General features: G+C 35.7%; 1 protein-coding gene across 1 annotated transcript in view; it reads left to right on the top strand.

Annotated features, from left to right (window-relative positions):
- The window catches only part of NBAS (neuroblastoma amplified sequence), a 230,770-nt gene that overhangs the window by 8,632 nt on the left and 194,969 nt on the right, over positions 1 to 27,169 (top strand). Inside the window, exons 3-7 of the mRNA XM_008059599.2 lie at positions 1,323 to 1,445; positions 13,294 to 13,396; positions 16,788 to 17,017; positions 17,407 to 17,519; positions 25,547 to 25,660. Coding sequence (XP_008057790.1) covers positions 1,323 to 1,445; positions 13,294 to 13,396; positions 16,788 to 17,017; positions 17,407 to 17,519; positions 25,547 to 25,660 — 683 coding nt within the window. The remainder of the gene's footprint in view (positions 1 to 1,322; positions 1,446 to 13,293; positions 13,397 to 16,787; positions 17,018 to 17,406; positions 17,520 to 25,546; positions 25,661 to 27,169) is intronic.

The raw sequence follows: 27,169 nt of genomic DNA, 5'->3' as shown, positions 1-27,169 counted from the left end.
ATATTGAAGTATAATAATTTGGAGTCCAGCAATTAAGCTTTTATTCATTCAAATGAAAAGATTTTGGTTTAGAAATATTTCAAGTTGCATTTAAAAGAGCAGAATGTTTTTGTGTACCATAATGAATCAGTTTAATGGTTAATTAACTGTTTAGTTTCCTCTAGGCCTGAATTTATTATTATTTAGCCTGATTCTTGTTACTCTATGTTCTGAAAGTTATACAGTTGCATTTCTTGAAAAATTGAATCAATCTTATATGAATTAATCTCTTATAGCTTTGCTTGTGCCTCTCCTCCCCCTATCCTCCCTGAAAAATTCTGTGTAGTTTGACTAATGCTTGGTGGGTTCAGTCAATATAGATTCATTTCTTATCAGTCTTCATAGTTTCCCTAATAAAACTGAGAAGAGGTAGCTCAAAGAGATTCAGTGAAATAAACATTATTTATTTTACCACATGTTCATGGTTGTACTATAGATGGTCCTGATAGTTACATTATATTATCAGTACCCAAAGGAAACAGCAACACCCCACAGGTTTCTAGATGATGCTTAGGTCTTTCATGATACAGCTTAATTTACTGACCTTTCACAATAAGAACTTTTTATTCCTGTTTTTCTAAATAGCCCCAAATACTTGATAAATGCTTTAGTGTACATTAATGCCAGGTGACCTGACCCATGAAACCTATTTTTATGAAGAATTATTGAATTTTATTCAGTCCAGTCCCTCTATTCAGCCCAGTAACAGTCAGTTAATAAATGTGAGATTTTGTGAGTCAGACCAGGTGCAATGATGATATGGAATGGGATACCTCAAGAAGATTCCCATGAGACCCAGAGAATTTGTGACATGTCTTATCTGTTTATAGAATGAATTCTTGATGGAGATTGAATCCTATGATCTTTTATGGGGTCTTCTAATTCTAAAATTCTTCATTTATTGCTTTTCTAGCAACCTTGTCTTTAACAAAATACTCAAAAAGATTATTAAGCGTTAAATTTGTACTGAAAATATTGATTTGGCTTATTTTACTGACATGATGCCTTTAGATTACAGGGAAGTTCAAAAAAGATTTTGAGGTATAGATATGTCATGCTTTCTTAGCCCAAGTACATTCTAATAAAAGTCATTGAGAAAAATAAGATTTGTTATATAATTATTAATTTTTTTCTTGCTGAGAATGTTATATGTAAAATTGGGACATTCTGTGTGGTACTTTAAAAAAAATACTGAACACTAAGGTTCTACCTTTATGCTTAAGATTCTCAGACTCTTTTTGTTTGGTAACAAGACTTTAAATAATTCTATTTTCACTTTATAGCGTGTCAGAGCTTTTGGAAAAACATGGACTTGAGAAACCGATTTCATTTGTTAAAAACACTCAGTCTAGCACAGAAGAGGCACGCAGGCTGATGGTTAGATTGACTAGGCACACCGGTCGAAAGTGAGTAATAAACAAAATTAATTGGTAATGCATATGACTTTTAAAAAGTATTGCTCTTTTTCTTTCCTTGATAACTTTATTGAGTTATAATTGACTATAAATCATAAATAAACTGCACATACTTAAAGTGTAAGTACAGTTTGATAAGTTTTGATATGTATATATAACCTTGAGACCATCTTTACATTCAAGATATGAACATATACCTGTTACCCCTAAACATTTTCTCTAATGCCTTTAAAATTTTCTCCTCCCTATACTCCCACATCACAGCTACCACTAATCTATTTTCTGTCCCTTTGTATATTATTTTTAATTTCCTAGAGTTTTGTGTAAATGAATCACACAGTATGAGATTCCTTTGTTTGTTTGGCTTCTTTCACTCAGCATAGTTTTTTTGCGATTCATCCATAGTTTATTTCTTTTTATCTGCTAGATAGTATTTAATTGCACAGATTTTTCACACTTTATTCATCCACTCCTCTGACGTTTGGGTTATTTTGTGTTTTGGCTTTTACAAATAAGATTGCTTTGAACGTTCATGTACACATCTTTGTGTGAACGTATACTTTCATTTCTCTTGGATAAATACCTAAGGATGGAATGGCAAGATCATAGGCTAGGTGGATGGTTCACTTTTTAAAAACTGCCAAGCTGTGTTCCAAAGTATTTATATCATTTTACTTTCTAATCAGTCTTGTGGGAGAGTTACAGTTGCTCTACAGCCTCATCAACATTTGCTGTGATCAATGTTTAAAGTTTAGTTATTTGAATAGGTACATACTGGTATCCAATTTTGGTTTTAATTGCATTTCTCTAATGAGTGATAATGCTGAACATCCTTTCATATGTTCATTTGCCATCCATATGTCTCTTTGCCTATTTTAAAAATTGAGTTATTTTTCCTTTTATTGAATTTTGAGAGTTTCCTTATATATTCAGGATTCTGGTCCTATATTGAATATATGCTTTGCAAAGATTTTCTCCCATTTGTGCCCTGTCTTTTCATTCTTTTACTTGTGTCTCTTAAAGAACATATTTAAAACATTTTAAAAAATCAATTTGTTCTTATTGTGCTTTTGGTAGCATAGCTAAGAAATCCTGGCCACAGAGTTTTTCTCCTACCATTTCTAGCAAAATTTTCCAGTGTACAACTTAGCATTTAAATCCATAACCCATTTTGAGAGGTCATTGTTGTTTATTGCTCAAAGTATAGATCAAAAAACTGTTTTCACATCTAACTATTCCAGCACCATTTGTTGAAAAGACTGTCCTTTCTTTACTGAATTGCCATTGCAACTTTGCTGAAAATCAGTTATCTATGTATGTGGGGCCTATTTTTCGATTTTCATTCTTTTTCTTTGATCAACTTGTCTTTCCTCCAGTACCATATTGTGTTGATCATTGTAGATTTTTATTAAGTCTTGAAATTAGGTAATATTAGTCTCCCAACTTTGTTTTTCTTTTCCAAAGTTGTTTTGGTTATTATAGGGCCTTTGCAATTCCTTATGAATTTTAGAATTAACTTGTCAATTTCTGTCATTGGAATTTTGATAGGGATTACATCAAATCTATAGATTAATTGGAGAGTATTACTATCCTGCATCAATATTAAGTCTTCTGGCCTGGTGCCGTGGCTCATACCTGCAATCTCAACACTTTGAAAGGCCAAGTTGGGAGGATCATTTGAGGCCAGGAGTTTGAGACCAGCCTTGGCAACATAGCAAGACCTTGTCCCTACAAAAAGTTAACAGTACTTGGTGGCTCATGCCACTTGTCCTAGCTGCTTGGAAGGCTGAGGTGGAAGAATTGCTCGAGCCCAGAAGTTTGAGATTATAGTGAGCTATGATCATGGTACTACACTCAACCTGAGCCATAGAGCAAGACCTTGCCTCCAAAAAGAAAAAAAAGAAAAAAAAAAAGAAAAAATTTAAAAAATATTGTTTTCCAATCTATGAATGCAAGATGTCTTTTCATTTACCTAGGTGTTTAATTTCTTTCAGTGATCTTAGAGTTTTTAGTGTGCTAGTCTTGCACTTATTTTATTAAATTATTCCAAGTATTTTTTTTATTTAGTGTTATGTTATGTGGAACTGCTTTCTTGATTTTCTTTTCAGATTGTTTATTCCTAGCATGTAGAAATACAATTGATTTTTTTATTTATTGATCTTGTGTTCATTAACCTTGCCGATTCATTTATTAGTTCTAATAGTTTTTCTTTGCAAACTTCATGGGATTTTCTGTATACCAGATCGTGTTATCTTGAATAGAGACAGCTTTACTTCTTCCTTTCTAATCTGGATGCCTTTTGTTTATTTTTTCTATCACTTTATTTTTGTTATCATTAGCATAGTATATAACTTGCCATGTAGTATAGTATAGATCTTTTCCCCTTTAGCATGGTATACCTTTTATCTTTAATTGATTTGTATCTTTTGTGGTTGAAGTGTGTTTTCTTGATAGTATGTTAGTTTGGTCTTTATGTGAAGAGCTGTTAAAGAGAGCCGAGGCCGGGTGTGGTGGTTCAAGCCTGTAATCTCAGCACTCTGGGAGGCTGAGGCGAGAGGAATGCCTAGGCCTGCAGGTTTGTGACCAGCCTGGGGAACATGGTGAGACCTCGTCTCTACAATAAATCAAAAAATTAGCCAGGATTGGTAGTGTGCACCTGTAGTTTCGGCTACTTGGAAGGCTGAGGCAGAAGGATCACCAGAGCCCAGCAGCTTGAGGCTGGGGTGACCGTGAGTGTGTTACTGCACTCCAGCCTGGGTGACAGAGTGAAACTCCAACTCAAAAAAAAAAACCGAGCTGCCAGGTGTTGGGGTTGTCCATTAAAATAACAAACCACAATAAAAGTAGCAATTCAGTCTTTATTCATTTATTACTGTAATATAAGCAAGAGGCCATTCTGTTTTTCCCAGTCTTCTATTTTTTCCCACCAGAATTTCCCATCAGTCAAGGGTTAGATGTATCAGTGCAGATGGGAGAATTTTTTCACTTTTGATGGAACACTTAACAAAAGACTGCCATTTTATGGGGGAAAAGACTAAGGGATTGGCTAAGAATAGAAAAGTACTGGTCGATGTGGAAAACAATGTCTTCAAGATTTCCTTCCTTTCTCTGTCTGCCAGAAGCTTGTCAGAAGCTTCTGGAGAAAGCCTTGACCAAGGCTCTCAATAAAAAGTTTTCCTAACGGAGATGCCTGGACTAGGCATATAGAATGTGTAAGAACATGGCCAGCCAGAGGTGCCTGTGTCTTTTTGCTTCCTAGTGCCTTCAGATGCTGCAGTCACTGACTGTGCATCAAGTCTGGTATGAAGGGAAATGTTTTCACATGAGACCTACCAGGTGAAGTCTTTGTAATTATAATACCTGTGGTTGAACCAGAAAGATCACACATAGGTGTTTGGCCAGAAATCAGCCTTTCTTTTTCAGGTAATCTGACATTCTTTGCCTTTAATTTTGGTAGTTAGATCATTTATGTTTAATTTGATTTTGATATGATTAGTTTTGTGTCTGTCATATCGATTTGTTTTATGTTTGTTCTTTGTATTTGTTTTATGTTTGTTCTTTGTAGTTTATCCTTTTGCCTTCTTTTGCATTCTTTTATTATTTCTTTTTATTCTATATTATCTCCTTTGTTGCTTACCAGTTACAACTATGTGTTTTGTCATTCCCATGATTGTTTAGGGCTTGTAGTATACATCTTTAACTTATTGTAGTCTACCTTCCTGTGATATTGTATTTCTTCCTCTGCAATATGAGATGTTCTCAGCAGTATATTCCCATTTTTCCTCTGCCAGATTATTTGGTATAGTTGTCATATATTTTATTTTTATGTGTGTTAAAAACCCCACTCTACATTGTTGTTATTACTTTCAACCAATTGTCTTTTAATGTGGCATAAACAATATAAAAATGTGTTGTTTGTTTAACCATATAGTTATCATTTCTGGTACTTTTCATTTTTGTGTGTAGAGCTATATTTCCATCTGGCAACATTTTTTTTTTGTCTGAAAGACTTTGCTTAATGTTTTTATAGTGCTAGCACGCCAGTGATTAATTTGTTTGTCTTTGTTTAAAAAAGTCTTTATTTCACATTTTCCTTTGAAGAATATATTTGCTTAGTATGGAATTCAAATTTGACAATTTTTTTAGTACACTATAGTGCATAAATTGCTTCTGTCTCCTTGCATGCATTTTTTTCCACAGAGAAATCTGTCAACCTTATTCTGTTTTCGATGTATTTATCATGTTTTTTATTGCTTTTATGACTTTCTTTTTATGACATCAGTTTAAAATTGATGTTTTGTGGTATAGTTTTCTTCAGAAAGCATCTTGAATCTTTGGGTTTATAGTTTCCATCAAATTTGGAAAATTTTTTCTTATTGCTCCTTCTTATTCTCTGTCCCTCTCCTGTCAGGATTCCAATTATACATTTTTGGGGAACTTTGAAGTTTTCTCCCAGCTCCCTAATGTTGTGCTTTTTGTTTAGTTGTTTGTTTTAATTTTCTTACATCTTTGTGTTTAATTTTTGATAGTTTATATTGCTGTTCTTTAAAGTTTACTAACTTTTTTCCCTCTAATGTATAAGCAGTTTGTATATTCAGTACATTTTTAATCTAAGAATTTTTTTTCATGTCCAAGAGTTCAATTTTGGTATTTATTATAACTTTTATGCCTCATTAAATTTGAACATGTTATGCATATACAATACATTTTTAAACATTCTTTTCTGTTTTTCTGATGTTAGTGTTTGCTTTTTCTAATATTTTCTCTGCTTTTTTTTTTAAACATCTCTCTAAATCTTTGTCACCCATCTAATATCTGGGTAGGTTTTGAATGATTTTTTTCACTTCATTATCTGTTATATTTTTCTGTTTCTTTAAGTGCAAAATAATTTATTAATATTATATATTATTATTATTTACCATTTCTTGTACTAGAGAGTATGAGTTTTTTCTTCTTGTATGCTGGGTTTTTTATATTTATAGCTTTTTTTTTTGAGTTGGAATCTGACTCTGTCGCCAAGACTGGAGTACAGTGGCACGCTCCCAGTCACCGCAGCCTCGACCTGCTGGGCTCCGGCGATCCTTCCGCCTCAGCCTTCCAAGTAGCTGGAACTACAGGCGCGTGCTAACATGCGTGGCTAATTTTTGATTTATTGTAGAGATGAGTTCTTGCCAAGTTGCCCAGGCAGGTCTCGAACCTGTTGGCTCAGGCAGTCTACTCACCTCGGCCTCCCAAAGTGCTGGGATTACAGACTGAGCCACCGAGCCCGGCCTATTTACAGCTTTTTAAAAATACATTTTATTTTGTGTGTTTAAGGTGTACAATATGGTGTTATATGGCTCACGTATAGTAAAAAGTTACCCATAGTGAAACAAGTTAGCATATTCATCATCTCACATCGTTTTTTGGTTTTTTGTTTGTTTTTGTGGGAAGAACAACTAAAATCTACTCTGTTAGCATGAATTCCATATACAGTACAATTTTAAGACCTGTGGTCCTCATGTTGGACATTAGACCTCTAGACTTGTTCACCTCACATATCTGTTTCTTTTTGTCCTCTCATCTACATCTTCTAACCCCCCCACCACCACCTTGGTCTCTATTTCTGCATATTGGATCTTTTAAAAAAATTCCAGATATAAGGAAGAATATACAATATTTTTTTTTCTGTGTCTGACTTATTTCACTTGACATTAAAAAAAGTACATCCTTGCACTTTTTTGGAGGGGTATGGTTAATTTACTTGTAAAGTGTTAAATCTTGCTACTTGTAGCTGAGACAGAAGTGCTTCTTCTAGGATTAATTATTCCCTGCAAGACCGTACCCAATGCCTGTGTGTCTAGATTTTCCAGCTTGTTTGAGCTTGACTTTTTTCATTTCCCCTGCTTTTTTCCTAGCCTCAGTTTAATCTTAGGCATGCCTTGACCTCTACTCAGAGGAATATTGTGGAGACCCTCTGCAAATGGTGAACATTCCTCTCAGTTCTGTGCTCTCCTCTCTGGTACTTTGTCCTTCATATGCTCACTCTGATTTGGTTTCTCTGGAATCTCAGTTCTGTCTCCTTAATTCAGGAGGCCCACAAGTCCCTGCTTAGATTACTCCCTTGTGCTGTAGCCTGGAAACTTTCTCAAGGCAGCAAACTGGTCAGGCTTAAGACTCATCTCATTTGTTCCTGTCTCTCAGGGATCACTGTTCTTCATTGCCTGATGTCTAGGATTTTTCCATATTTTTACTTGTTTTAGTCTGGAGGTTTAATCAATTCCCTGTTGCTTTATATTTTCTGGATATGGAAATACCCCTTGAACTGTGCCTGTCATGTCTTCTGAATTCCTATAAGGAAGTCACATTAGGAAATTGTCTTCACTTGGGAATCAGATGATGTGAATTCTGGTCCTAATTCTACAGTATTTTATCAATTCATTAAAAAAAAAGTCTACTGCTCAATATATTTTAATAAAATGACTATACCATACCAATGTAGCCAGCATTTAAATGAAGACATAGTACATTACTATTCTCTTAGTGTGTGTTTCCCCTGAGGCTATGACCGTAGTGTAAATTGTTTGTTTGGAAGATGATTCTACCCAAACATTAATAGGAGAATGGGGAACTGAGACAGGGAAGAAAAGGAAACCAATGCTGGTTGTATTACATAAGCAGGTTTACCACTGTAGACTAGGGCTCAGTATTGCTGGAGTCATCTGGGAGTCCACCATCTCATAGCTGTCATTGTTTAAGGGGAGGTCTGATGAATGTTAACTCCCTTATGCTTCCAGCATAACTAAGCATGAATTTTGTCAGGGGAAGCCCTCAGACAGAAGTCCTGATTGCTAAAGTCAGATGCTATCCATGTGTGAAAAACTGACAACAGTGAGAACTGAGGGTATAAGAATTGTTTGAGCTATAATTAGGAAATAAGCCATATCTCATGTTCCTCCTAGTTTTTACTTCTCTTTAAAACACTGTAGATTAACTTTGCCTCTTTTTGTTAATTTAAATGGAATTATATAGTATACACATTTGTATGTAACTTCTGTCCCTCAACATTATATTTGTGAGATTTATTCATATTGTTGATGTAATAGTTTTGTTTATTCTCATTGTTGTAAAGTATTCCATTTTTATGCATTCTATGTGGATGGACATTTGAATTGTTTCTCAGTTTTGCCTGTTATTAATACTAATGATATGAATAATTATGTACTTATGTGCCCTTTGATATTTCTGGATTTTTGTTGGATACCTACCCAGGAGTGGAATTGCTGTCACAGGATATAACAGAGTGTAACTTTAGGAGATTCTGCCAAACAGTTTTTCAAAATTGCCATATTACTGTATATCCTCACCTGCAATGTGCAAGAGTTACTGTCATTCAAATACCTTACCAATACTTGATATTGACTTTTTTTTCACTTTAACTGTTCAAATGGCATTTTTTCACTTAAACTGTTCAAATGGCAATCAAACAGTAGCATTTCACTGTTTTCTTAATATGGATGTCTCAGAGGACTATGAAGTTGAGAACTTTGTAATAGTACCAAGATATAAAATACCTAGGAATAAATCTGAAATGAGATGTGAAAATTATAAACATTATTGAGATCAATTAAAGTTCTAAAGAAATGGAGGGATATATCTATCTGAAATTGAAAAACTCAATAGTTTAAAAACATCAGTTCTTCCCAAATTGATCTGTTTTTTTCCTGCATTCTCAAACTTCCGGCAATACGTGTGTATGTGCGCGCACGCGTGTGTGTGTATAAAACTGAGAGCTGCACAAGTGTCAAATCCTTGTTTCATCCAAATATTATGACTGGCACATAGATCATAGATGGTGCTCAGAAAACATTTATTGTTTTGTTCAATACAGATTTGGTGAATGAATTATTTTTTATACTTATTGCTTAAAATAGTGTCTAATAATTTTTAGATGCTCATTTTTTTCAAATGAATTAGTGAATAAGTAAGTGAAAAGATAGTAATGATAAATTTTTAAAAGGTAGAAAAACTTTAAATTGATTTTGTCTTTTTCTATGTTGTTACCATTTAAAGTACAACTGAATAGTTAATATTCACATTTCATAAATATGCATTTATTTATGAAATTTTATTTACATTATATTACTTTATGAATATTTTATTAAAGATTTTGACATATATAATTTGTGTCAGTGTTATGCTTGATATCTGGCTTATGAAGAAGAAAGAGACATAACACCTTCCTAGTCTTCTGGGAGATACACTCAATTACATTAATATAAATAATACTTATAAAGGCTGTGATACTTATAAACTTACAAATTACCCTGGAGGAAAATTGGCAACAGACTTGAAAGATGTTTCAAAGTAGATGATATTCAAATGGTCAATAAATTAACTAACAATTTTTTGAACTATTACATTAGTTTTGGGGCAGTAATATAACTAAGAACCAAATAGAGATGAGCTGACTTTGAAGCACTTGTGGGACAGTGGATAGAGATCTGAATGTGAAGGTATGCGTAAAGATCAGCAGAGAAGTCTGAGCTGGAGTTGGGGATTTGAGAGTGGTTCCTGTGTATGTAAGGAGAGGGCAGGCTCCGGATCTGTTACTCAGGGTGATTGTGTAAAAACGTGAAGAAGGCTGGGGAAAAACTCCTCCCCAGTACGAACCCGGAAGGTTCGCTGATAGTGGGATTAAATGAAGACAACTTTTCAAGAACATTTTAAACATTTTCCCTACCTCATTTTTAGGCTTTAGAGTTACAGTTTAACCCAAATATCAAAAAAATAAAACTAAAGGTCCAATAGTAACAGATACTATTTTATATTCCTTCCTGTCTTTTAAGAGCTAGCTCTACTATATCTTCTAAGAAACCTTATTTGGCCCCTCCAAGAGAATTGAATTATTCTCCCTGAAAATTTTCTAACATTTTATCTCTCTCTCTCTCTCTCTCTCTCTCTCTCTCTCTCTCCTTACTATCTGTCTTTTGCAACAATACTATAGTCTTTGACATATATGTCATAAGATCCTTTTTAGATCATAAGTTTTCAGGTGAAAGTGGTATAGCTACCAAAGATATCAAATGGGAACTTATATATCAGTGGATCTCCCTCTATAGTTATTAAATGAATGATGTAGAAGTTTTGACTATTCAAGTCTTAAGATTTCTTTACAACTACAAATGGGTGTCCGGTGTTTCCAAGATCATGCTGACTCTACTCCAGAATCTACTCTTCAAAAGAAAAGCCTTGCTGTTACAGCCAGATTACCAACCATCCTCCCACTGAGTTTCTTAAATACTTCCAGAGTCCCTGAAGCTAATTTCTACTCTTGGTAATCTATTTACAGTGACTATTTAAGAGATTATGGCCCCTGTTTTCAAAACAGTGAACTTGAAATGAATCCTAATTATTTTATGTATGCTTCCATGACTTGGCCTTCAGTATGTAGGGGATACTTGTATGCATATTCTGAATGGTGACAGATCTCAGCAAATCTTTCATATGCAAAATTTACCATCTTGAGTACAATATTATTTCTCTCTGGGAAATTCACCACTAATATTATGGTTGTGCTGTGGGATCTGTCTGTTAATTTGCAAACGTCTTGCTTAGTTTCTTAAAGTTCCACTCTTGATTCTTATTTACTGAGTGTATTCTGAAAAAGGCCATTGTAAATAATGTATTATAATTTTAATTAGAACCTCTACTTACGACTAGCCATGTGTGAGAAAACATTAATACCACTTGCTCCGGTGTTGTGGCTTTCAGAAGAACAGCTGGGCTGTGAGAACTTGAATTCAGCTAGACAGTGTGTAGGTCTGACTTTATCAAGCTGGTACAAGATGGACATTCACTTCATCAAACATTCTGCTACTTCTCTTCCTGCAAGCCATATCTGAAAGAGCCCTCTAGCTCTTTGCAGCCCACTGAACCAGTTCACATACCAAAGTCAAACCAATGGAAATATTTTATGGATTATACTGGAATACTTGCAGATATATCAATTTGTACATTTGTGTTGGAAAAAAGTGTTCTTTTATTTCTTACTGCATATGGAACAAAAGTAATTGTTCATTTTGTGTAATACACATAAAATGTCATAGGCAAATTAAGTATATGCTTGTTAAGAATTTTAGGAAAGAACACTTAAAGACTATATTTTTCACTTTTGTTCCAAAATGCATATTTTTTATAGCAATAACTATTATACACATTAAATCTCCCTGTCCTGTTTTTCATGCATAACTTTTGGAAATAGTGATGATTTTAAAGGCATTATAAAAGATTGAAAAAGAAAAAGATGCATGGAAAAGAAACATTATCTAGATGGCATTTGACAAACAAAACAAAAAATAAGCCCTTTTTGGACAGTGATATTCATGATTATGTAGAATTTTAAGACTAGAAGATAAACATAAATGATGATTCCAAACTCACATATATTTAAAAATAAGATGAACTTTGAGAGGGCAGAAAGAATTATATTTACCCTGCTAATAGCCAATATTAGTAATCATGTATGTGACTTAAAAAAAAAGAAAAGAAAATATGTTTGCAACCTCAGATGTATTCATTCACGTTTGTTGAAAACTTACTATATTCCAGAAAGTGTGTGTGGGGGGGGTCTTTTCATTTTTTTGGTTTAAGTTAATCTTCATTATATGCAAAAAGGGAACCTAAAGTTCAGAGAGACTAAAAAAAATTTCAGATCTATGCAGGTAATTGAGTTTATATTTAGGAGCGTCTTGCTTCGATGCCTGTGTTTTTTGTCAAAATAGATCTATTCCTTATCACTCTCTGAGGTGGACTTTCAGCAAGGAAAATACATTCAGGAATATTAAATGACTTGCTCACAATCATACAACTAATCTATGACTGTGGGTAAAATGGATAACAAAACCCTTTCCCCTGCTGCAGGAGAATCTGGCCATTAATTTTCTAGTTCTGTAGCTCTGGAAATCAATATAAACCGGTTTTTAATCATCTATATTGCATAGGCCTCACTGCTTGTGTAAAACTGATCCCTGATTGATAAATTGCCTTTAGCCTGGAGAAACTGTAAATGAACTAGAAATACTTGATAAAGGCTTTATGCTTTGGGCTTTCCTAAGTGTGGTCCCTGACATGTCCCTTGAAAGGACCTTGAAAAACTTTGCCTATAGCATCTTTGCAAGAGGTACTGACTATTTTAGTACATACAACTTCTTAAGCCAGACAGGGCAGTGTCTACAACTCCTTCCTGAGGCTCTGTCTCCTTGTACTGGAATGCTCCATAAGTTGCTATGTAGACTACTGTTAGAACTCTCACTGAAAGAATAAGTGATGCTGCCGGTGAGTGGTTCTGGTCCTCCAGACTGATGCCAAGTGTGGCCTGACATTGCCCTATCAGTCCGACCATTCAGTGGAAGTCACGAAGACCCCTTACTGGGACTACAGAGTGATGAAGATGGAATTTGAAGCTAATCTCTGTAGCCAAGTGCTTTTCCTGCCATATTATAACTACTTTATCTTACTGCCTTATTTTACTTTAGACACTCACAGCTCGTTTCCTGTTACCATGATCATTGAGTACTGTTGTAATTTAGTGTCTCAGCTTGCTATGACAGGCTGTTTTGTCAGCATCTCTAGCATTGATGTATAGCTAGCCAACTTTTCTCTCTATCTTTTCATATAAATTTAAATGAGATATATGAAATATATTCCTATTGATCATTTGGTTGCTTATGTGGTATACAATGGTGGTGCTAGGTTTTTGTTTTGTTTTTTGTTTTTTACTTTTAAAGAGAGAGGTTTCATGAATTGTTTTATTTTTCTCCTCCTTCTTCTGTCCTTCTACCCCCTCTCCCCCTACCAGGCAGCCTCCTGTCAGTGAGTCTCATTGGAGGATGTTACTGCAAGACATGTTAACTATGCAGCAGGATATCTACACATGTTTAGATTCTGATGCTTGCTATGAGGTAACTCTATATATGTAAACTATTGCCTTTCCGTTTAAAATTTTTGCTTGCTACAGTTTATTGGACACAAGGGTGATAACCATAAGCTTCATTGTAAGTAATACTATAGAATGATAACTGATAATTGACTAGTTCTTTTATGATTTGAGCACTTTCATACATACTCTCCCATGTCTTCCCTGTTTTTGTTCAGTGCAACACTATTTAGTGGTTAATTGTCAGCTGAAAAACTCTGGATCGGCTGGGCTCAGTGGCTTGAGCTTGTAATCCAAGCACTTTGGAATACTGAGTGAGTGGATTGTCTGGGCCTGCGTGTTTGAGACCAACACAGGCAACTTTGCGAGACCTCATCTCTACAATTAAAAAATAAAAATTAGCCGGGCGTGGTAGCGCATGCCTGTAGTTCCAGCTGCTTGAAAGACTGAGGCAGAAGGATCACTGGAACCACCTAGCAGGTCGACGCTGGGGTGGCTGTGAGTGTGCCACTGCAACTCCAGCCTAGGTACGGAGTGAGACTCCAACTAAAAAAAAAAGAGAAAACTCTGGATCACACTTGACTTCTCAACTTTATAGTTTTGGTGGTCTCCAGAACTTATCTAATGTACCTGAGAAGTGTCTTCTGAAGTCCTATAGTCATCTCTGCTACACTGTAGCAATTCTCCTACTTGTTTCTCTGCTTCCATTTCTCTTTCTGGTTTACACCAGTTCAGAGTATTCTTCTAAAACAAACCTTTCATGACATACAAAGGCCCTTCTCAGAGTTTGTTGCTGTTACATATCAATAATTAGGAAGGACCTGTGCACCTTAGCACAGCATAGGACATAGGAAACCACAGCAGATTCTAGCCTTCCTGTCCCCTCCCACCTTTGTCATGCTCCACTGTCCTGTGCTGTAGTAGCTCCATCAAGTGTGTCATTGTCCCTGTACCCACCTTGTTGTTTCCTGTTTCTGTGACTTTGCTTACATTGTTCCATTGACCTGTAAGATACTCCTCTTTGCTTTACTTGGAAAATTCCTGATAAATTTTTGTAACTCCAGAACTCAGTTCACTGATTATGCCCCTAGGGTGCCTTCCTTTATTCTCTCATATAACTTGCCTCTACTATAGTTTTTCTTTAACTTGTAGGCATTTGTTGATATCTTGTTTACCTTCATATCTCCTAGTGCATATTATAATGTTCGGAGTATACAGGATACTTAAGAAATGGTTGTCAGTTGACTGGGAGTCTAATCCAGGGGGATATACTCGTTATTTTGGAAAGTATATATATTACTAATAAATTATTCATGATTTGTATGGAAAAATGATCCAACTAACCCATTTTTAATGAGATGCAGTCTAAAGAGGTCTCTCATTTGAATTTTCTAGTTAAATTAGCCAGACACAAAATCATGTAGAGTACTTCTAGTGTAGCTTTGCTCTGATATAATAAAGCATGACTCATTGATGAAATGAGAGTAGTAGAAATAGGTCTTTATTTTGTGAAACCATTTAATTTTAAAATTCAAGGTGATTTTTAACAAAAGAGCACAAATGTAAACTGTTGAGAAATGAATGATTTTATATTTTATATTTAGGTTTTAAAGTACCTGAATGACTGTAATGTTCATATCGATGGTTACAGTCTCATACCACATTCAACTGCCAGTAACTTCCCCTTTTGCATCTAAGACAAAACTTGAAATCAGTTTCATGAGAAAATAATCTATATGCACGTGGGGTCTAAAACCTAACTGTCATTAGTATATCTGAAGTCATGTTTTACATTGGAGTGTCATTATTTTGATACTTTCCTGTTTCTGACTATGATTCTGATTCTGATTTTAAAAATCGTCAATAAGCATATTACTTTTGAACTAGTTCTTGTGTCGAATAATCTATCATAACAGCTTGTCACATTACATTTTTTAAATGTTTTAACACTTTTTTGTTAGGTTTTGATATTTTAATGATCTCTGTCCATGAGTCTCTTTCTGTTGTGACAACATTTGAAAGCATATTACAACTATTTTGAAAAGATTCTAAAAGACAGTAATACACATTTGACAAACTTAAAATTTTAAATAGCATTTTAGTACCTTTTAAACTAATACTACATTGTCTTACTGACTTTTGGCGGTTCGATTTTTTGCTGTTCCTGGAAAATAATTTGAAAGCTCAGTGGTATAACTTTGAAAATGTTAGATGAAGATTTATATATAGTATGTGGAACAGAAATCTATATTGTTCATTTTAGCAAAACTTTTTATGTGTTAGGATGAGTAAATTGTAGTTTTCAATATTGGACATTGACTCTTTATAGCTTACTTGAGTAAACCAAAGAAATATAGAGCAACCATTACATGTAAGTTAGATTTGGAGTAAGCCATTTTCATCTGTCAGATATGTGATGGGCATTGCTCTTCAATAGTTTGCTTTCTGTCAGAATATTCGATAGTAGATATTAGTGATTTTGTCCCATCAGACATCTCAACAAAGACGTGTCAAAAAATGACTCGTGTAAGAGTCTTAGACAAAAAAGAAGTAAAAGTAAGGGGATCCTGTGAAAACACGATGGTCTTAATTATAAGGAAACTCTTGCTTTGTGAAATCTTCTTTTTAAATCTCTTTTGTTTCTTTGCTTCCCTTATCGATCTGTGGAGTGATAGGAAATGGCATTCTTGGGGAAGTTCTTGTACTGATTATATATAACACTAGTGTAGACTTAACAGGATAGCTTTGTTTGATACTTTTCTGGTGTAAGTATATAAATAATTTCAGCATAGTATTAATTTTGTGTTAGCTGATACTACTAGTTGCCTAGTAGAATACAGTGATATTTGCATGAATACCTTCCATCAGTGTCTCTTGTTATATTTAAATAATTATGCAAGTTAGAAAAAACTTATCATTATACCATATTGTAATTTTAATGACTAGGTGTAAGTATAACATTTGTGGCTTGGCTATTTAGTTTGTATGACTGAATTCAGATGCTTTAAGCAGTTATGAATATGTGTTGTATTCAAATATATTCTTTTAAAAAATTGAAATGATTAAAAATAGTTTAAGTGGGACAGCAAGTCTAATAGGTTCTGTTTTTAACAAATTTGAACCTTAGATACTTGACCCAAGTGTTCATTGTGACACATTAAAATATGCTTAATTGTTATTTATTCAGTGAAATTATTTTTTCTTCTTCTTAAAGGGTTGATTTTTTTTAATTGAGAGAAGTTCACATAATATAAAATTAACCATCTTGTAGCATACAATTCTTCTCCTTTAGTATATTTACAATGCACAACTGCAATCTCTTGAGTGGATCTGTTTTTAATTTATTTCCTTTGAATTTCAGAGTCTTACTGAGTCTTCCCTCTTTACCACTAATTCCAGTTTCTTCTTCTCCCCAGATATTTACAGAAAGCCTTCTGTGCTCCAGTAGCCTTGAAAATATCCACCTGGCTGGGCAGATGATGCACTGTAGTGCTAGTTCTATAAACCCCCCAGCCAGTGTAGCCCATAAAGGGAAACCCCAATACAGGGTCAGTTACGAAAAAAGTATTGACCTAGTTTTGGCTGCCAGCAGAGAGTACTTCAATTCTTCTACCAACCTCACGGATAGCTGCATGGATCTGGCCAGGTAGAGTGACTCCATATTTTTCTTGTTACGGGGGTGGAGGGTATATCAGAATATACAAACTCCATTGTTAGTTTATTCTTTGCAAAATATGTTGTCATTAATACAGATTGACTATACTGCACGAGACACAGCTATTTTTCACTTCTTCTTCGCCCTTTTTCTCCAGATTTACCAGTTATTTTTGCTGATGATCTGTAAAGCTATATTTCTCTTCTGTTGAAAGAGATTCATGTCATAGTTTATAAATTCATGTTCTGTACATTTTTAGCACATGTAGGTAGTGTCTGCTCTTTATAAGAATATGTTGGATCTCATGTTATTGAATATAGAAAGGTAACTTTGCTGAACATATGTTGCTTCTTTTTTAAAATTTGTCAAATTTCTCTTAGGTGCTGCTTACAGCTGATAACAGACAGACCCCCTGCCATTCAAGAGGAGCTAGATCTTATCCAAGCCCTTGGATGTCTTGAAGAATTTGGGGTAAAGATCCTGCCTTTGCAAGGTGAGTTTTCTGCTTACTGTTGCACTGTTACTAATTTATTTTGCACAAAATTACTAGTGTTCCTTTTTACTTTTTAAAACTAAAGAGTACTGGGCATGGTGGCACACACCTGTAGTCTCAGCATTTTGGGAGGTTGAGGCAGTAGGATTACTTGGGGCCAGGAGTTTGAGACCAGCCTGGACAACATAGCAAGACCCTATCTTTACAAAAAATGAAAAAACTGGCGGGGTGTGGTGGCATGCACTTATAGTCCTCGCTACTGGGAAGACTGAGACAGGAGGGTCACTTGAACCTAGGAGTTCAGAGTTGCAGCGAGCTATGATTGCGCCAGTGTTCTCCAGCCTGGGTGACATAGTGAGACCCTGTCTCTAAAACAAAACAACAAAAAAACTAAAGAGTAACTTTGGTCATCTAATGCGTTAGCAGTAGATCCTGCCCTTAATGTTGGGAACCAGCCATGGAAGCCTGCCTGCTGACAAAGTCCAGGGGGCTTGAAGATCCCGGGTCGTAAAGCGAATCTGGGCAGCTGAGACCCTTGCTTCTTCTACTTTTGCTATTGGTGCATTTGAAAAGCTCTGTACGAACTGAGGATGGAAAGCAGAATTCCATTCTCGCCTCCACTACCCCTTGTAAAAAGACAAGAGGGGAATTCATGAAAAATTACCTTCCCTTCATTTGAATTCCTCCCTAGGTGTCCACGTCCTTGGTCTCCTGGTATTAGATCACACAATCACTTGATTAAACATTGTAATTGGGAAAATTGTAAAAAATCAGAAAGTGCTCAATTTAATGTTTGTCAGGGATCTCACTGACCTTGCCAGGAAATTATCAATAGAGATTTAAAATATCATGTGCGGGTAGATAATTACTTGTAGGATTTTATTTCTTCTGATTGGTGACTAATTAGAGAAATTTGAGAAGCTACAGTTTGTATTTTTACGAAGAGTGCCAATGCAAAAATTACATTTACTTAATTTCTTAATTTCTACATGTGGTGTATTATGCTTAAAAAATTAACAATCACATAAATATTAGAACACCCTTGCCTTTACTTCCCTTTGTTAAGGAGGCTTATAATTCTGGTTAGGGATTGTGACTAAGGTGATTTGAGCCTGAGAGGCCTTTTGCTTTGCTAACATTGAAGCTCATTTTCCCTAACAGGGGATAATTGACACAGATTGTAAATACCAGGTGTGAAATTAGGGAAAATTAGTCAGGCCAACTTGCGGCTAAGAAACCTTGAAAATGTTGTTTTACCCCAGTTAGTGCAAATTGGTGTGTGAAGGTCACAGGTGTGACTTGCTAATCTATGTGATAATTATAGTGCATAGAACTTGGTAGTGATTTATAATGTAATAGTTATAGAAATAAGTAAATTTTGTATGACCATTAAGAAATGATAATCATTAGAAGATGTTAGGAGTTTATAAAATTTCTAGTTAATGTTTAGGATGATAATCTTTTAAGATCAAAACAGAATGAACAAAGATACGTTGCCTGTCTGGTCCATTAAATTGTAACTGATTGCCTTGAAAACAAAAAACATGTAGGGTATAAAAGGAGTTGGAAAAGACAATAAATTGGCATTTGTCCTGCTTGCAGCAGAGTCAGTGTCCAAGTTTTTTCTCCTGCGCCGACGCCATCCCTCCTTCAGGAAACCCTGACCTGCTGGAGCTGGACTCCGGCACCTTAACCCCATTTTTCAAATACAATCTCAAGTAGAAACCCACAAGAAAAAATAAAGGCAACATTTATTATAAATTTATTTTTCGAAGTTTATATTTCTAATTTTAAAGAAAAACATTAGTAATAGAGCAGTGAGATGATTTGATACAAATAAAAATAGAAATTGGGGATTATGGATAAGCGTTTTGATTTTTATCAGCTTTGATATACAATTTATTTCTAGGCCGGGCTCGGTGGCTCAGCCTGTAATCCCAGCACTTTGGGAGGCTGAGACATGTGAATTGCCATAACCTGTGGGTTCGTAACTTGGCAAGATCTCATCTCTGCAATAAATAAAAAATTAGCCGGGCATGGTATTGTGCACCCGTAGTTCTGGCTACTTGGAAGGCTGAGGCAGAAGGATCACCAGAGCCCAGCAGGTTGACTCAAGAGTGGCTGTTAGTGTGTCATGGCCCTCCAGCCGGGGTGGCAGAGTGAGACTTCAACTCAAAAAAGAGAAAAAAATTAGCTGGGTGTGGTGACACATGCCTGTAGTTCCAACAACTTGGAAGGCTGAGGTGGAAAGATCACCTGAGCCCAGCAGGTTGAGGTTGCAGTGGTCATGAGTGTGCCATTGCACTCTAGCCTAGGTGACAAAGTGAGACTCAGACTTAAAAAAAGCAACTGGGGATTATGGATGAGAGCTTTGATTTTTATCAGTTTTGATTACAGTTTATTTCTATATTTTGTTTCAATTGCATAGATTTATGACTAACTATATAATTAGCTAATAATAGTTTTTTTATGCTTTACTCAATATTATTATTTTTATGCTTGCATCAGAATATTCAGCTGGAACTACAGCAATGTGCCACAAATGCCTGGCTAATTTCTTATTTTTTGTAGAGATGGAGTCTTGCTTTTTTGCCCATACTGGTCTCAAACTTTTACCTTCAGGCAGTCCTCCTGCCTTGGTCTCCCTAGGTGCTGGGATTGCAGGTGTAAGCCACCATACCTAGCTGAGAATATTCTCTAACTAAGTTCATTCTCCTTTAAAATTTTTATTTTATCTTGGTGATGTGGGGTACAAGTGGGGATTAACTACCTAAGTAGGCTGCATGCAGATGAAGTTTGGGCTTCTAACTGGCCTTCATTTCCCAAGTAGTGGATCAGGTACCCTTTGTGTTGTCATGTACCCTCCACCCTCTTCCCTCCCTTTATTTCTTAGTAGTGCCCAGTGACTGACGATCTCTCCCTTGTGCTAATGCAACTATTATTCAGGTCCCACTTATGAATGAGAACATGTCTTTTTTTTTTTTTTTTAAAGAGGGAATGATAGGAAGTACTTGTTTAGACTTCAATTACTAGTAATATCTTAATATTGCTCAAGTGCTTTTATCTAAATGTAAAAAGCCACACAAGTACTTTCCAAAACAAGTATCTTGTTATACCGTTACCTGTCTTATGTACTTTATGCTGTAAAGATTGCGTACATCTCACAATGTACTGTACTTTATCTGACCTTACTGATGAGTGGGAGGTAGATTTTCTGTTGATTCACACCCTGGGCCTCTACATGAACAGGGTGGCTTGGTTACTAGCAGTATGACTGGCCAACTTCCTTGTAATCTCTCATCTCTCCGTTCTTAATTCTGGAAATGTTTGAGATGGGGGTGGGCGGGGTAGAGCTGAGTTCCTTCCATCTCTGTTTTTTTGGTAAGTTTTCACCACAGCTGTCTCTCTCTTTTTAAATAGGTTTAATAACTTCAGATAATGGTGACCTGTTAAAGTTCCTTGATGTCTTTGTCCTCTGTAGTGATTAGAGTTGGATGGATTTTAGAGGATATGAGCCAGTAGAAATATTCTCATGTTTTCATGTGGCTTTCATTGTGGTCTTATTAAAAATTAAAGTTTTTGCTTCTCAGAAAAATTTATTAGACTTGAAAGAGGAAGCATTGTTATTACTTTGAATATCCTGTAGCATCTTTTTGAATATTCTGTAGCATTGTAAGCACGTATATGTAAGGTGATTGCTAAATCACTAGAAAATTCTATTCAGTTATCTGTTAATGTAATTTTTGAGCTCAGAGTGTCTTAAAATTGTGAAGCTCATTTTTAGTTTTATCTTAAATGTCTGAAATCATTAACTATTTCCTCCTTAAACAATTAATTAATTGCAGTTTTAGTTAGGGAAGATTCCAGAGCACAATGAAACTTGTGCTCTGTTTCTCACTCTTGTTAGGCCATACTATTATAAAGTTTACTCTGTTTGTATTTGTATGTGTGTGTGCATGCATGTCTGTATATGGTTTACCTTCTTTTTAATTCAAGCAAATTGGTATGATACAAAAAATTTCTTGCAGTCCCCCAAATGCTGCTATATTTTGAACTATTAAATTAAGTGCTGATTTTCTGTGGTTATCAATTAGCATTTTTGTTGGTCATGTTTGTGTATCAGCTGCTGAGTTTGAATATTTGCAACCAAGCTGCGGCCCTGCTGTAGCTTCTGAGAATTTCCTGACTGAGGAATATTTTAAGAAAGATATTTACTTTCATGTCTTGACAGCTTTCACTTGATATATTGATTTGAAGTTTCCTATTAGAATGACTGTCAGAAAACCTTCTGGATGTGGAGATGGAATATTGCCTTTGTATACTTTTTGTTGTGTTTATCCCACAGATACGATTTAGGTTTTAGCTTCTTTTCTATTCATCAGTAATACTGGACAAAGAAAGCAACTTTACATTTAGATATTTATGGCCCAGGTGTTTTTATTGTAGTCGGTGTACATGGTTTATTTTGTCACTTTGTTTTGTTGCCAGGCCTTCTTTGCCTACACTCTAGGAGTTGCTATTTCTCATCAGGTGAAGGCCAGTGATTCTAGCTAAATTACAATCAATGAGTTAATAGGAAGCAGAAACAGAAATAGCACATAAAAATGATTCCCTATGCAAGTGTCTTCTATGAAGTATTGTGTGTGTGTACGTGTGTGCTTTTCTCTGTATTCGAGTGTTTATATTTATGTGAAGGTTTATTAATATTTAAATGAGTGGTTTCAGATATTTCAGATGTTCCACATGTTTTTTCTATAACAGGATAAGTCAGTTTTTCTGATTTTGTGGTTACACCCAGCTTGGAGCTAGTTCTCTCACTTACTGCTGGATAACTGTGGGCAAGTATTTTAGCTTGTCCTCAATTTTTAAAAGATACATAGTTGCATATCATATTTATGTTTGTTGATTCCATTGGAAAAGGAATTTTAGGACTCACAAACTCCCTTTTTCATGGAAAGATAATAACATCCACAGCTTGACTTTATTTAATTGAGAAATCACATGTTGAAATATCATTGAGTATGTCCTAAAATCAGCAGTCAAAGAGAACTGGTATAGTGATTGTCCAGAGGTTCAGAAAATACTTGAATAAATAAAACAAAAAGTCATTTGAATATGGTACTTGCAGTTTATTAGAATCCTACTCTCCAAATATATTTGATGTACTTGAAATAGTAGTAGTATGCATTGCTTAGGGCAGCAAGGAGAAAAAGAACTGAAACCTAAGTGTCCCATTAATTGGAAGCATAGAGAGAATGATGGTCCATTGCTCTGTGTGGTTTCAGTTTTTTGCCTTGGTTTATTGAGCTAGAGATGGTAATAGTAAGGAAGTCAGCTTGGTAGAATCGCTAAAGCTAGAGCTTCTCTAAGAAGAATGCAAGAATTCACAAAAAAAGTGAAAGCAGCTATGAAAACCCCATCGTTTTACATACATATAATGCTGATATTATGTTACAAGTGTTGTTTTGAAAATCAGATTAGAAACATGTAAAAAGTACCTGTTTCATAGTCGTCATATGTTATTGAATCTGGAAAAAGTCTTATAAAATAGTAGCAGATATTGAGGAAAAAACCACACAATTTGATTTTGTTAAGTTATAGAGAACTAGGCGCAGTGGCTCATGCCTGTAATCCCAGCACTTTGGGAGGTGGAGGCGAGATTGTTGTCTGAGCCCAAGGGTTTGAGACCAGCCTGGGAAACTGGGCGAGACCTCGCTCGTCTCTACAACAAATAAAAAAATTAGCCCAGCGTGGTGGTGTGTGCCTGTAGTTTCAGCTACTTGGAAGACTGAGGCAGAAGGATTGTCTGAGCCCAGCAGTCTAGGCTGTGGTAGTCATGAGCATGCCACTGCACTCCAGCCTGGACAACAGAGTGAGACTTAGATAAAAAAAACCCCAAAAAACAAAAAAACCAGATATGGAAAAGTTTGAACTATATTATGTCAGTGGGTTTTTCCTAGACTGTGCTATAGTAAAAAATTCAAAAATCCCAGGAGCATATAATAACAGACTGAATTCTTGCTCACAGTTACGTCCATTCTGGTTAGTTGCTTCAGTGCTCCATGATACATGGCATTCTCACAGCAGAGGAAAGGGATCAGTAGTGGAATTCTATGACAACTCTACAGCTTTTGCTCAGAAGTGGCATGTATCATTTCTTCTCACATTAATTGCTCATAGAAGTCACAAGCTTAGTGTTAGTGAGGCAGGTATTTGGGATTTGAATAGTTTTAGTGGATAACTGAGAACAGTAATACAATCTATAGAATCCATATTTAGATGTAGGTATTGGCAATTGGATTTTGAAGGATGTAGTTGATGTCTGCATTTATTTTCTATTTTCTATTAAAGGCTATAACAGGATTATTTTACTAGTAGATGTGTGAATATTCATTTTTTTATTAAAGAGTCTAAACTTAAAAATAAATAAAAATTAAAAGAGTCTAAACTTTAGGAAGTACACACTGAAGTATTTAGAAATAAAAGGACTTGCATTTTTTTGACAAATGTCAGAAAAAATATATGTGTATATGTTTACTTGTATGTGTATATGTATTTGTGTGTGTATGTGTGTTTGTATATATTTATGCATGTATAAATATTGTGTATGAATCTATAGAGGGGGGAACAAGGAAGGATGTACATGAAGATTGCACATGGGAATACATGAATAGAACAAATAATTAATAAGTGGTCAATCTTGGCCAAGAGTATAGGGGATTTCTTTGTACCGTCCTTGCAACCTTTGTAAGTTCAAAATTAAATTATAATACAATCTCACCCAGAAAAAGCCCATTCCAAAGAAAAATGACCATCTCTCTTCATCTCCCCTGTCCCTGTGCCCTCCCTTACATACCTAGAAGAAGTTTGGAGAGAACACAGGATGTATTCAGAATATCCATGGATTTAGGAATGGATAAAGGATTGAAGGTGTGAACAACATTTGGAGAGCTAGTTGCATTCTGGTCGCATCATTTTTTTCAATGACCTTCACCAAAGTATTTAACTTTTCTGCACCTGAGTTTCTTCCCTTGAGGGTAATAATACCTGCTTTCTGCTTTTTTTTTTTGGTAGAGACAGGTCTTGCTATGTTACCCAGGCTGGTTTTGAACTCCAGGGCTCAAGCAATCCTCCCATCTTGACCTCCCAGAGTGCTGGGATTACTTGTAAAAGCCACTACACCTGACCAATAATACCTACTTTCTAAGGTTCTGCTTTGTAGGGTTAATATACATAAAGCATCTACAATAATTCCTGGAACATAATTCATATTTTTTTCATGTTAGCTGTTGTTATCATAGTGGTTAGTATCATAGTTATTGGGGGCCAACCTCCCTGGCAGTGCTGTGCTTTTTAAAGGTTGACTTGTCTACTGTAAATAAGTACCATTTGTTCCTAGAATATACATGATACCCTTTAGCTAAGATCTTTTTGATTCTTTAAGTATTTTTCTGCATAGTTTGAGCTGGTTTGATCAGACATGTTTTGTTTTCCTAATATCTAGTTTATGTGAGAAAATTGGACTTATTTTTGAGAAAATTTGGCATATTTTTGGAGAAAGGCTAATAAATTGGAACAGTGGGCACTTTGAGGACTCCTGCCCTCCAAACTGGAGTGATGTAGTAGAGATAGAAAATGGATATTCAGAATATGGAATGGGTTTGGAGGGGGAGAGGTGTTGGGGGGTTGGTATAATAAGAAGTATGTGAAGTTTTTACTACCTTGTTTAAAATTTGTCCTAAGCCTTGACTTAGTACTTAAAAATACGATAACATTTTTCTAGCTTCAGAGTGACATTTCATTTGCTGTGCTTTAGAAATGTGTTTATGAAAAAAGATCTGTGTTGTATATTATTTGTTCAGAAGCAATATTAATTTTGCTGTTTGTTAAATGTAGCTTTTACCTAATTATAATTCATCTGCAGACTAAAATAGTTTTTGTTTTGTGTGGTTGCCTTATGTTAGGAAGGGCACCATGCCCTTTTGTGATGTTCCTGTTACAAGTTTTTAATGTATCTTTCTTGATAGTGCGATTGTGCTCTGATCGGATCAGCCTCATCAAGGAGTGTATTTCCCAATCTCCCACATGCTACAAACAATCCGCCAAGCTTCTGGGCCTTGCCGAACTGCTAAGTGTTGCAGGTAAGTGTTTTGAATGCTAAACTGCAAAATAAAGTTTCTGTGTTATTCTTGACATTATCCTAGATGAATGGGAGAATATATGCTTACAGGTGTCAGAAGAACATCTTTTTTTTTTTTAAGAGAGTGACAGGGTCTCGCTCTGTTGCCCAGGCTGGAGTGCAGTGGCATGGTCATAGCTAACTGCAATCTTGAACTCCTGAACTCAAGTGATCCTGCCGCTTTAGCCTCTCAAGGAGCTGAGAAGAGCATGTTTTGAACAAGGATTAGACTTTTTTAGAACAATTGATGTGTTATAAAAATGTGTACCAGTATTGAGCTTCTGGAACCATCTGTTCTTTAAATGAAGTCAGGGTTCCTCGAAATGGTTATGAGATCAGGAACAGAAGTCAGTATTATCATTTATAACCAGAAAACTTAAATATAAAACAAGGCAGCCCTACCAGTCCACCTTCAGTGTCTAAATCGGTTTCACATTTTTGAGCTTAAACAGTGTGTTAGAAAACATTTTACATTTACTATTTTGTAGGGTTTCTATATATTTTATCTCGTATACTCTTCTCATAAATGGTGGTGGTGGTGGTATTCTTTCTGTTTTATAAGGGAAATCGGGGATCAGAGAAGTTAAGTATCTTGCTCAGCAGGGTGAAATAGCATACTGTGGCTTTCCAAGAAAGATTTCTTGACTCTGTTTCATGTTTCTTTAAGCACATGTTCTGCTTTCCAGAGTCTAATTACCTTTTTTATATTTTAAACTTATGCTGATCTCTTTAAGAATAATTGTTGGCCATTTTGTTTTATAAGCTGGGTTTTGAAGTTGTGTTAGTCAAGCCACATATTATAGGCACAAAAGTAAAGGGGATTTATGATTTTTTTTTTTTTTTGAGTTGGAGTCTCACTCTGTTGCCCAGACTGGAGTGCAGTGGCCGCTCCCGGCCACCGCAGTCTCGACCTGCTGGGCTCCGGCGATCCTTCCGCCTCAGCCTTCTGAGTAGCTGGAATTACAGGCGCGCACTACCACGCCCGGCTAATTTTTTGATTTATTGTAGAGATGAGATCTCGCCTCCCCAGGCGGGTCTCGAACCCGCAGGCTCAGGCAATCCACTCACCTCAGCCTCCCAAAGGTGCGGGATTACAGGCTGAGCACCGAGCCCGGCTGATTTATGATACTTTTAGCTTTTTAAATACTTATATAGATGTATATTTAGTACATTTAATGGGTGCACATTTAATGCTTGAAATCCTAATATGCAGGACTCTTGTTTTTTTGAGTTGGTGTCTCACTCCGTCACCCATTGGAGGGCAGGGGTATGCTCCTGGCCACTGCACCCTCGACCTGCTGGGCTTAGGTGATCCTTCTGCCTCAGCCTTTCAAGTAGCTGGAACTTCAGGCATGCACCACCATGCCCGGCTAAGGACTCTTATTCTTAAGGTTCCTAGTAAATGTGTGAAGGCATAGCACCAACCTTTTTATCTTTGGACTTGCAACAGACTTGGAAAGGTGACAATATT

This window comes from Carlito syrichta, unplaced genomic scaffold (assembly GCF_000164805.1).
Source record: "Carlito syrichta isolate Samal-C Ts95f unplaced genomic scaffold, Tarsius_syrichta-2.0.1 Scaffold304285, whole genome shotgun sequence".
In the NCBI taxonomy this organism is placed as follows: domain Eukaryota; kingdom Metazoa; phylum Chordata; class Mammalia; order Primates; family Tarsiidae; genus Carlito; species Carlito syrichta.
This window is presented reverse-complemented; position numbering and strand designations above follow the sequence as displayed.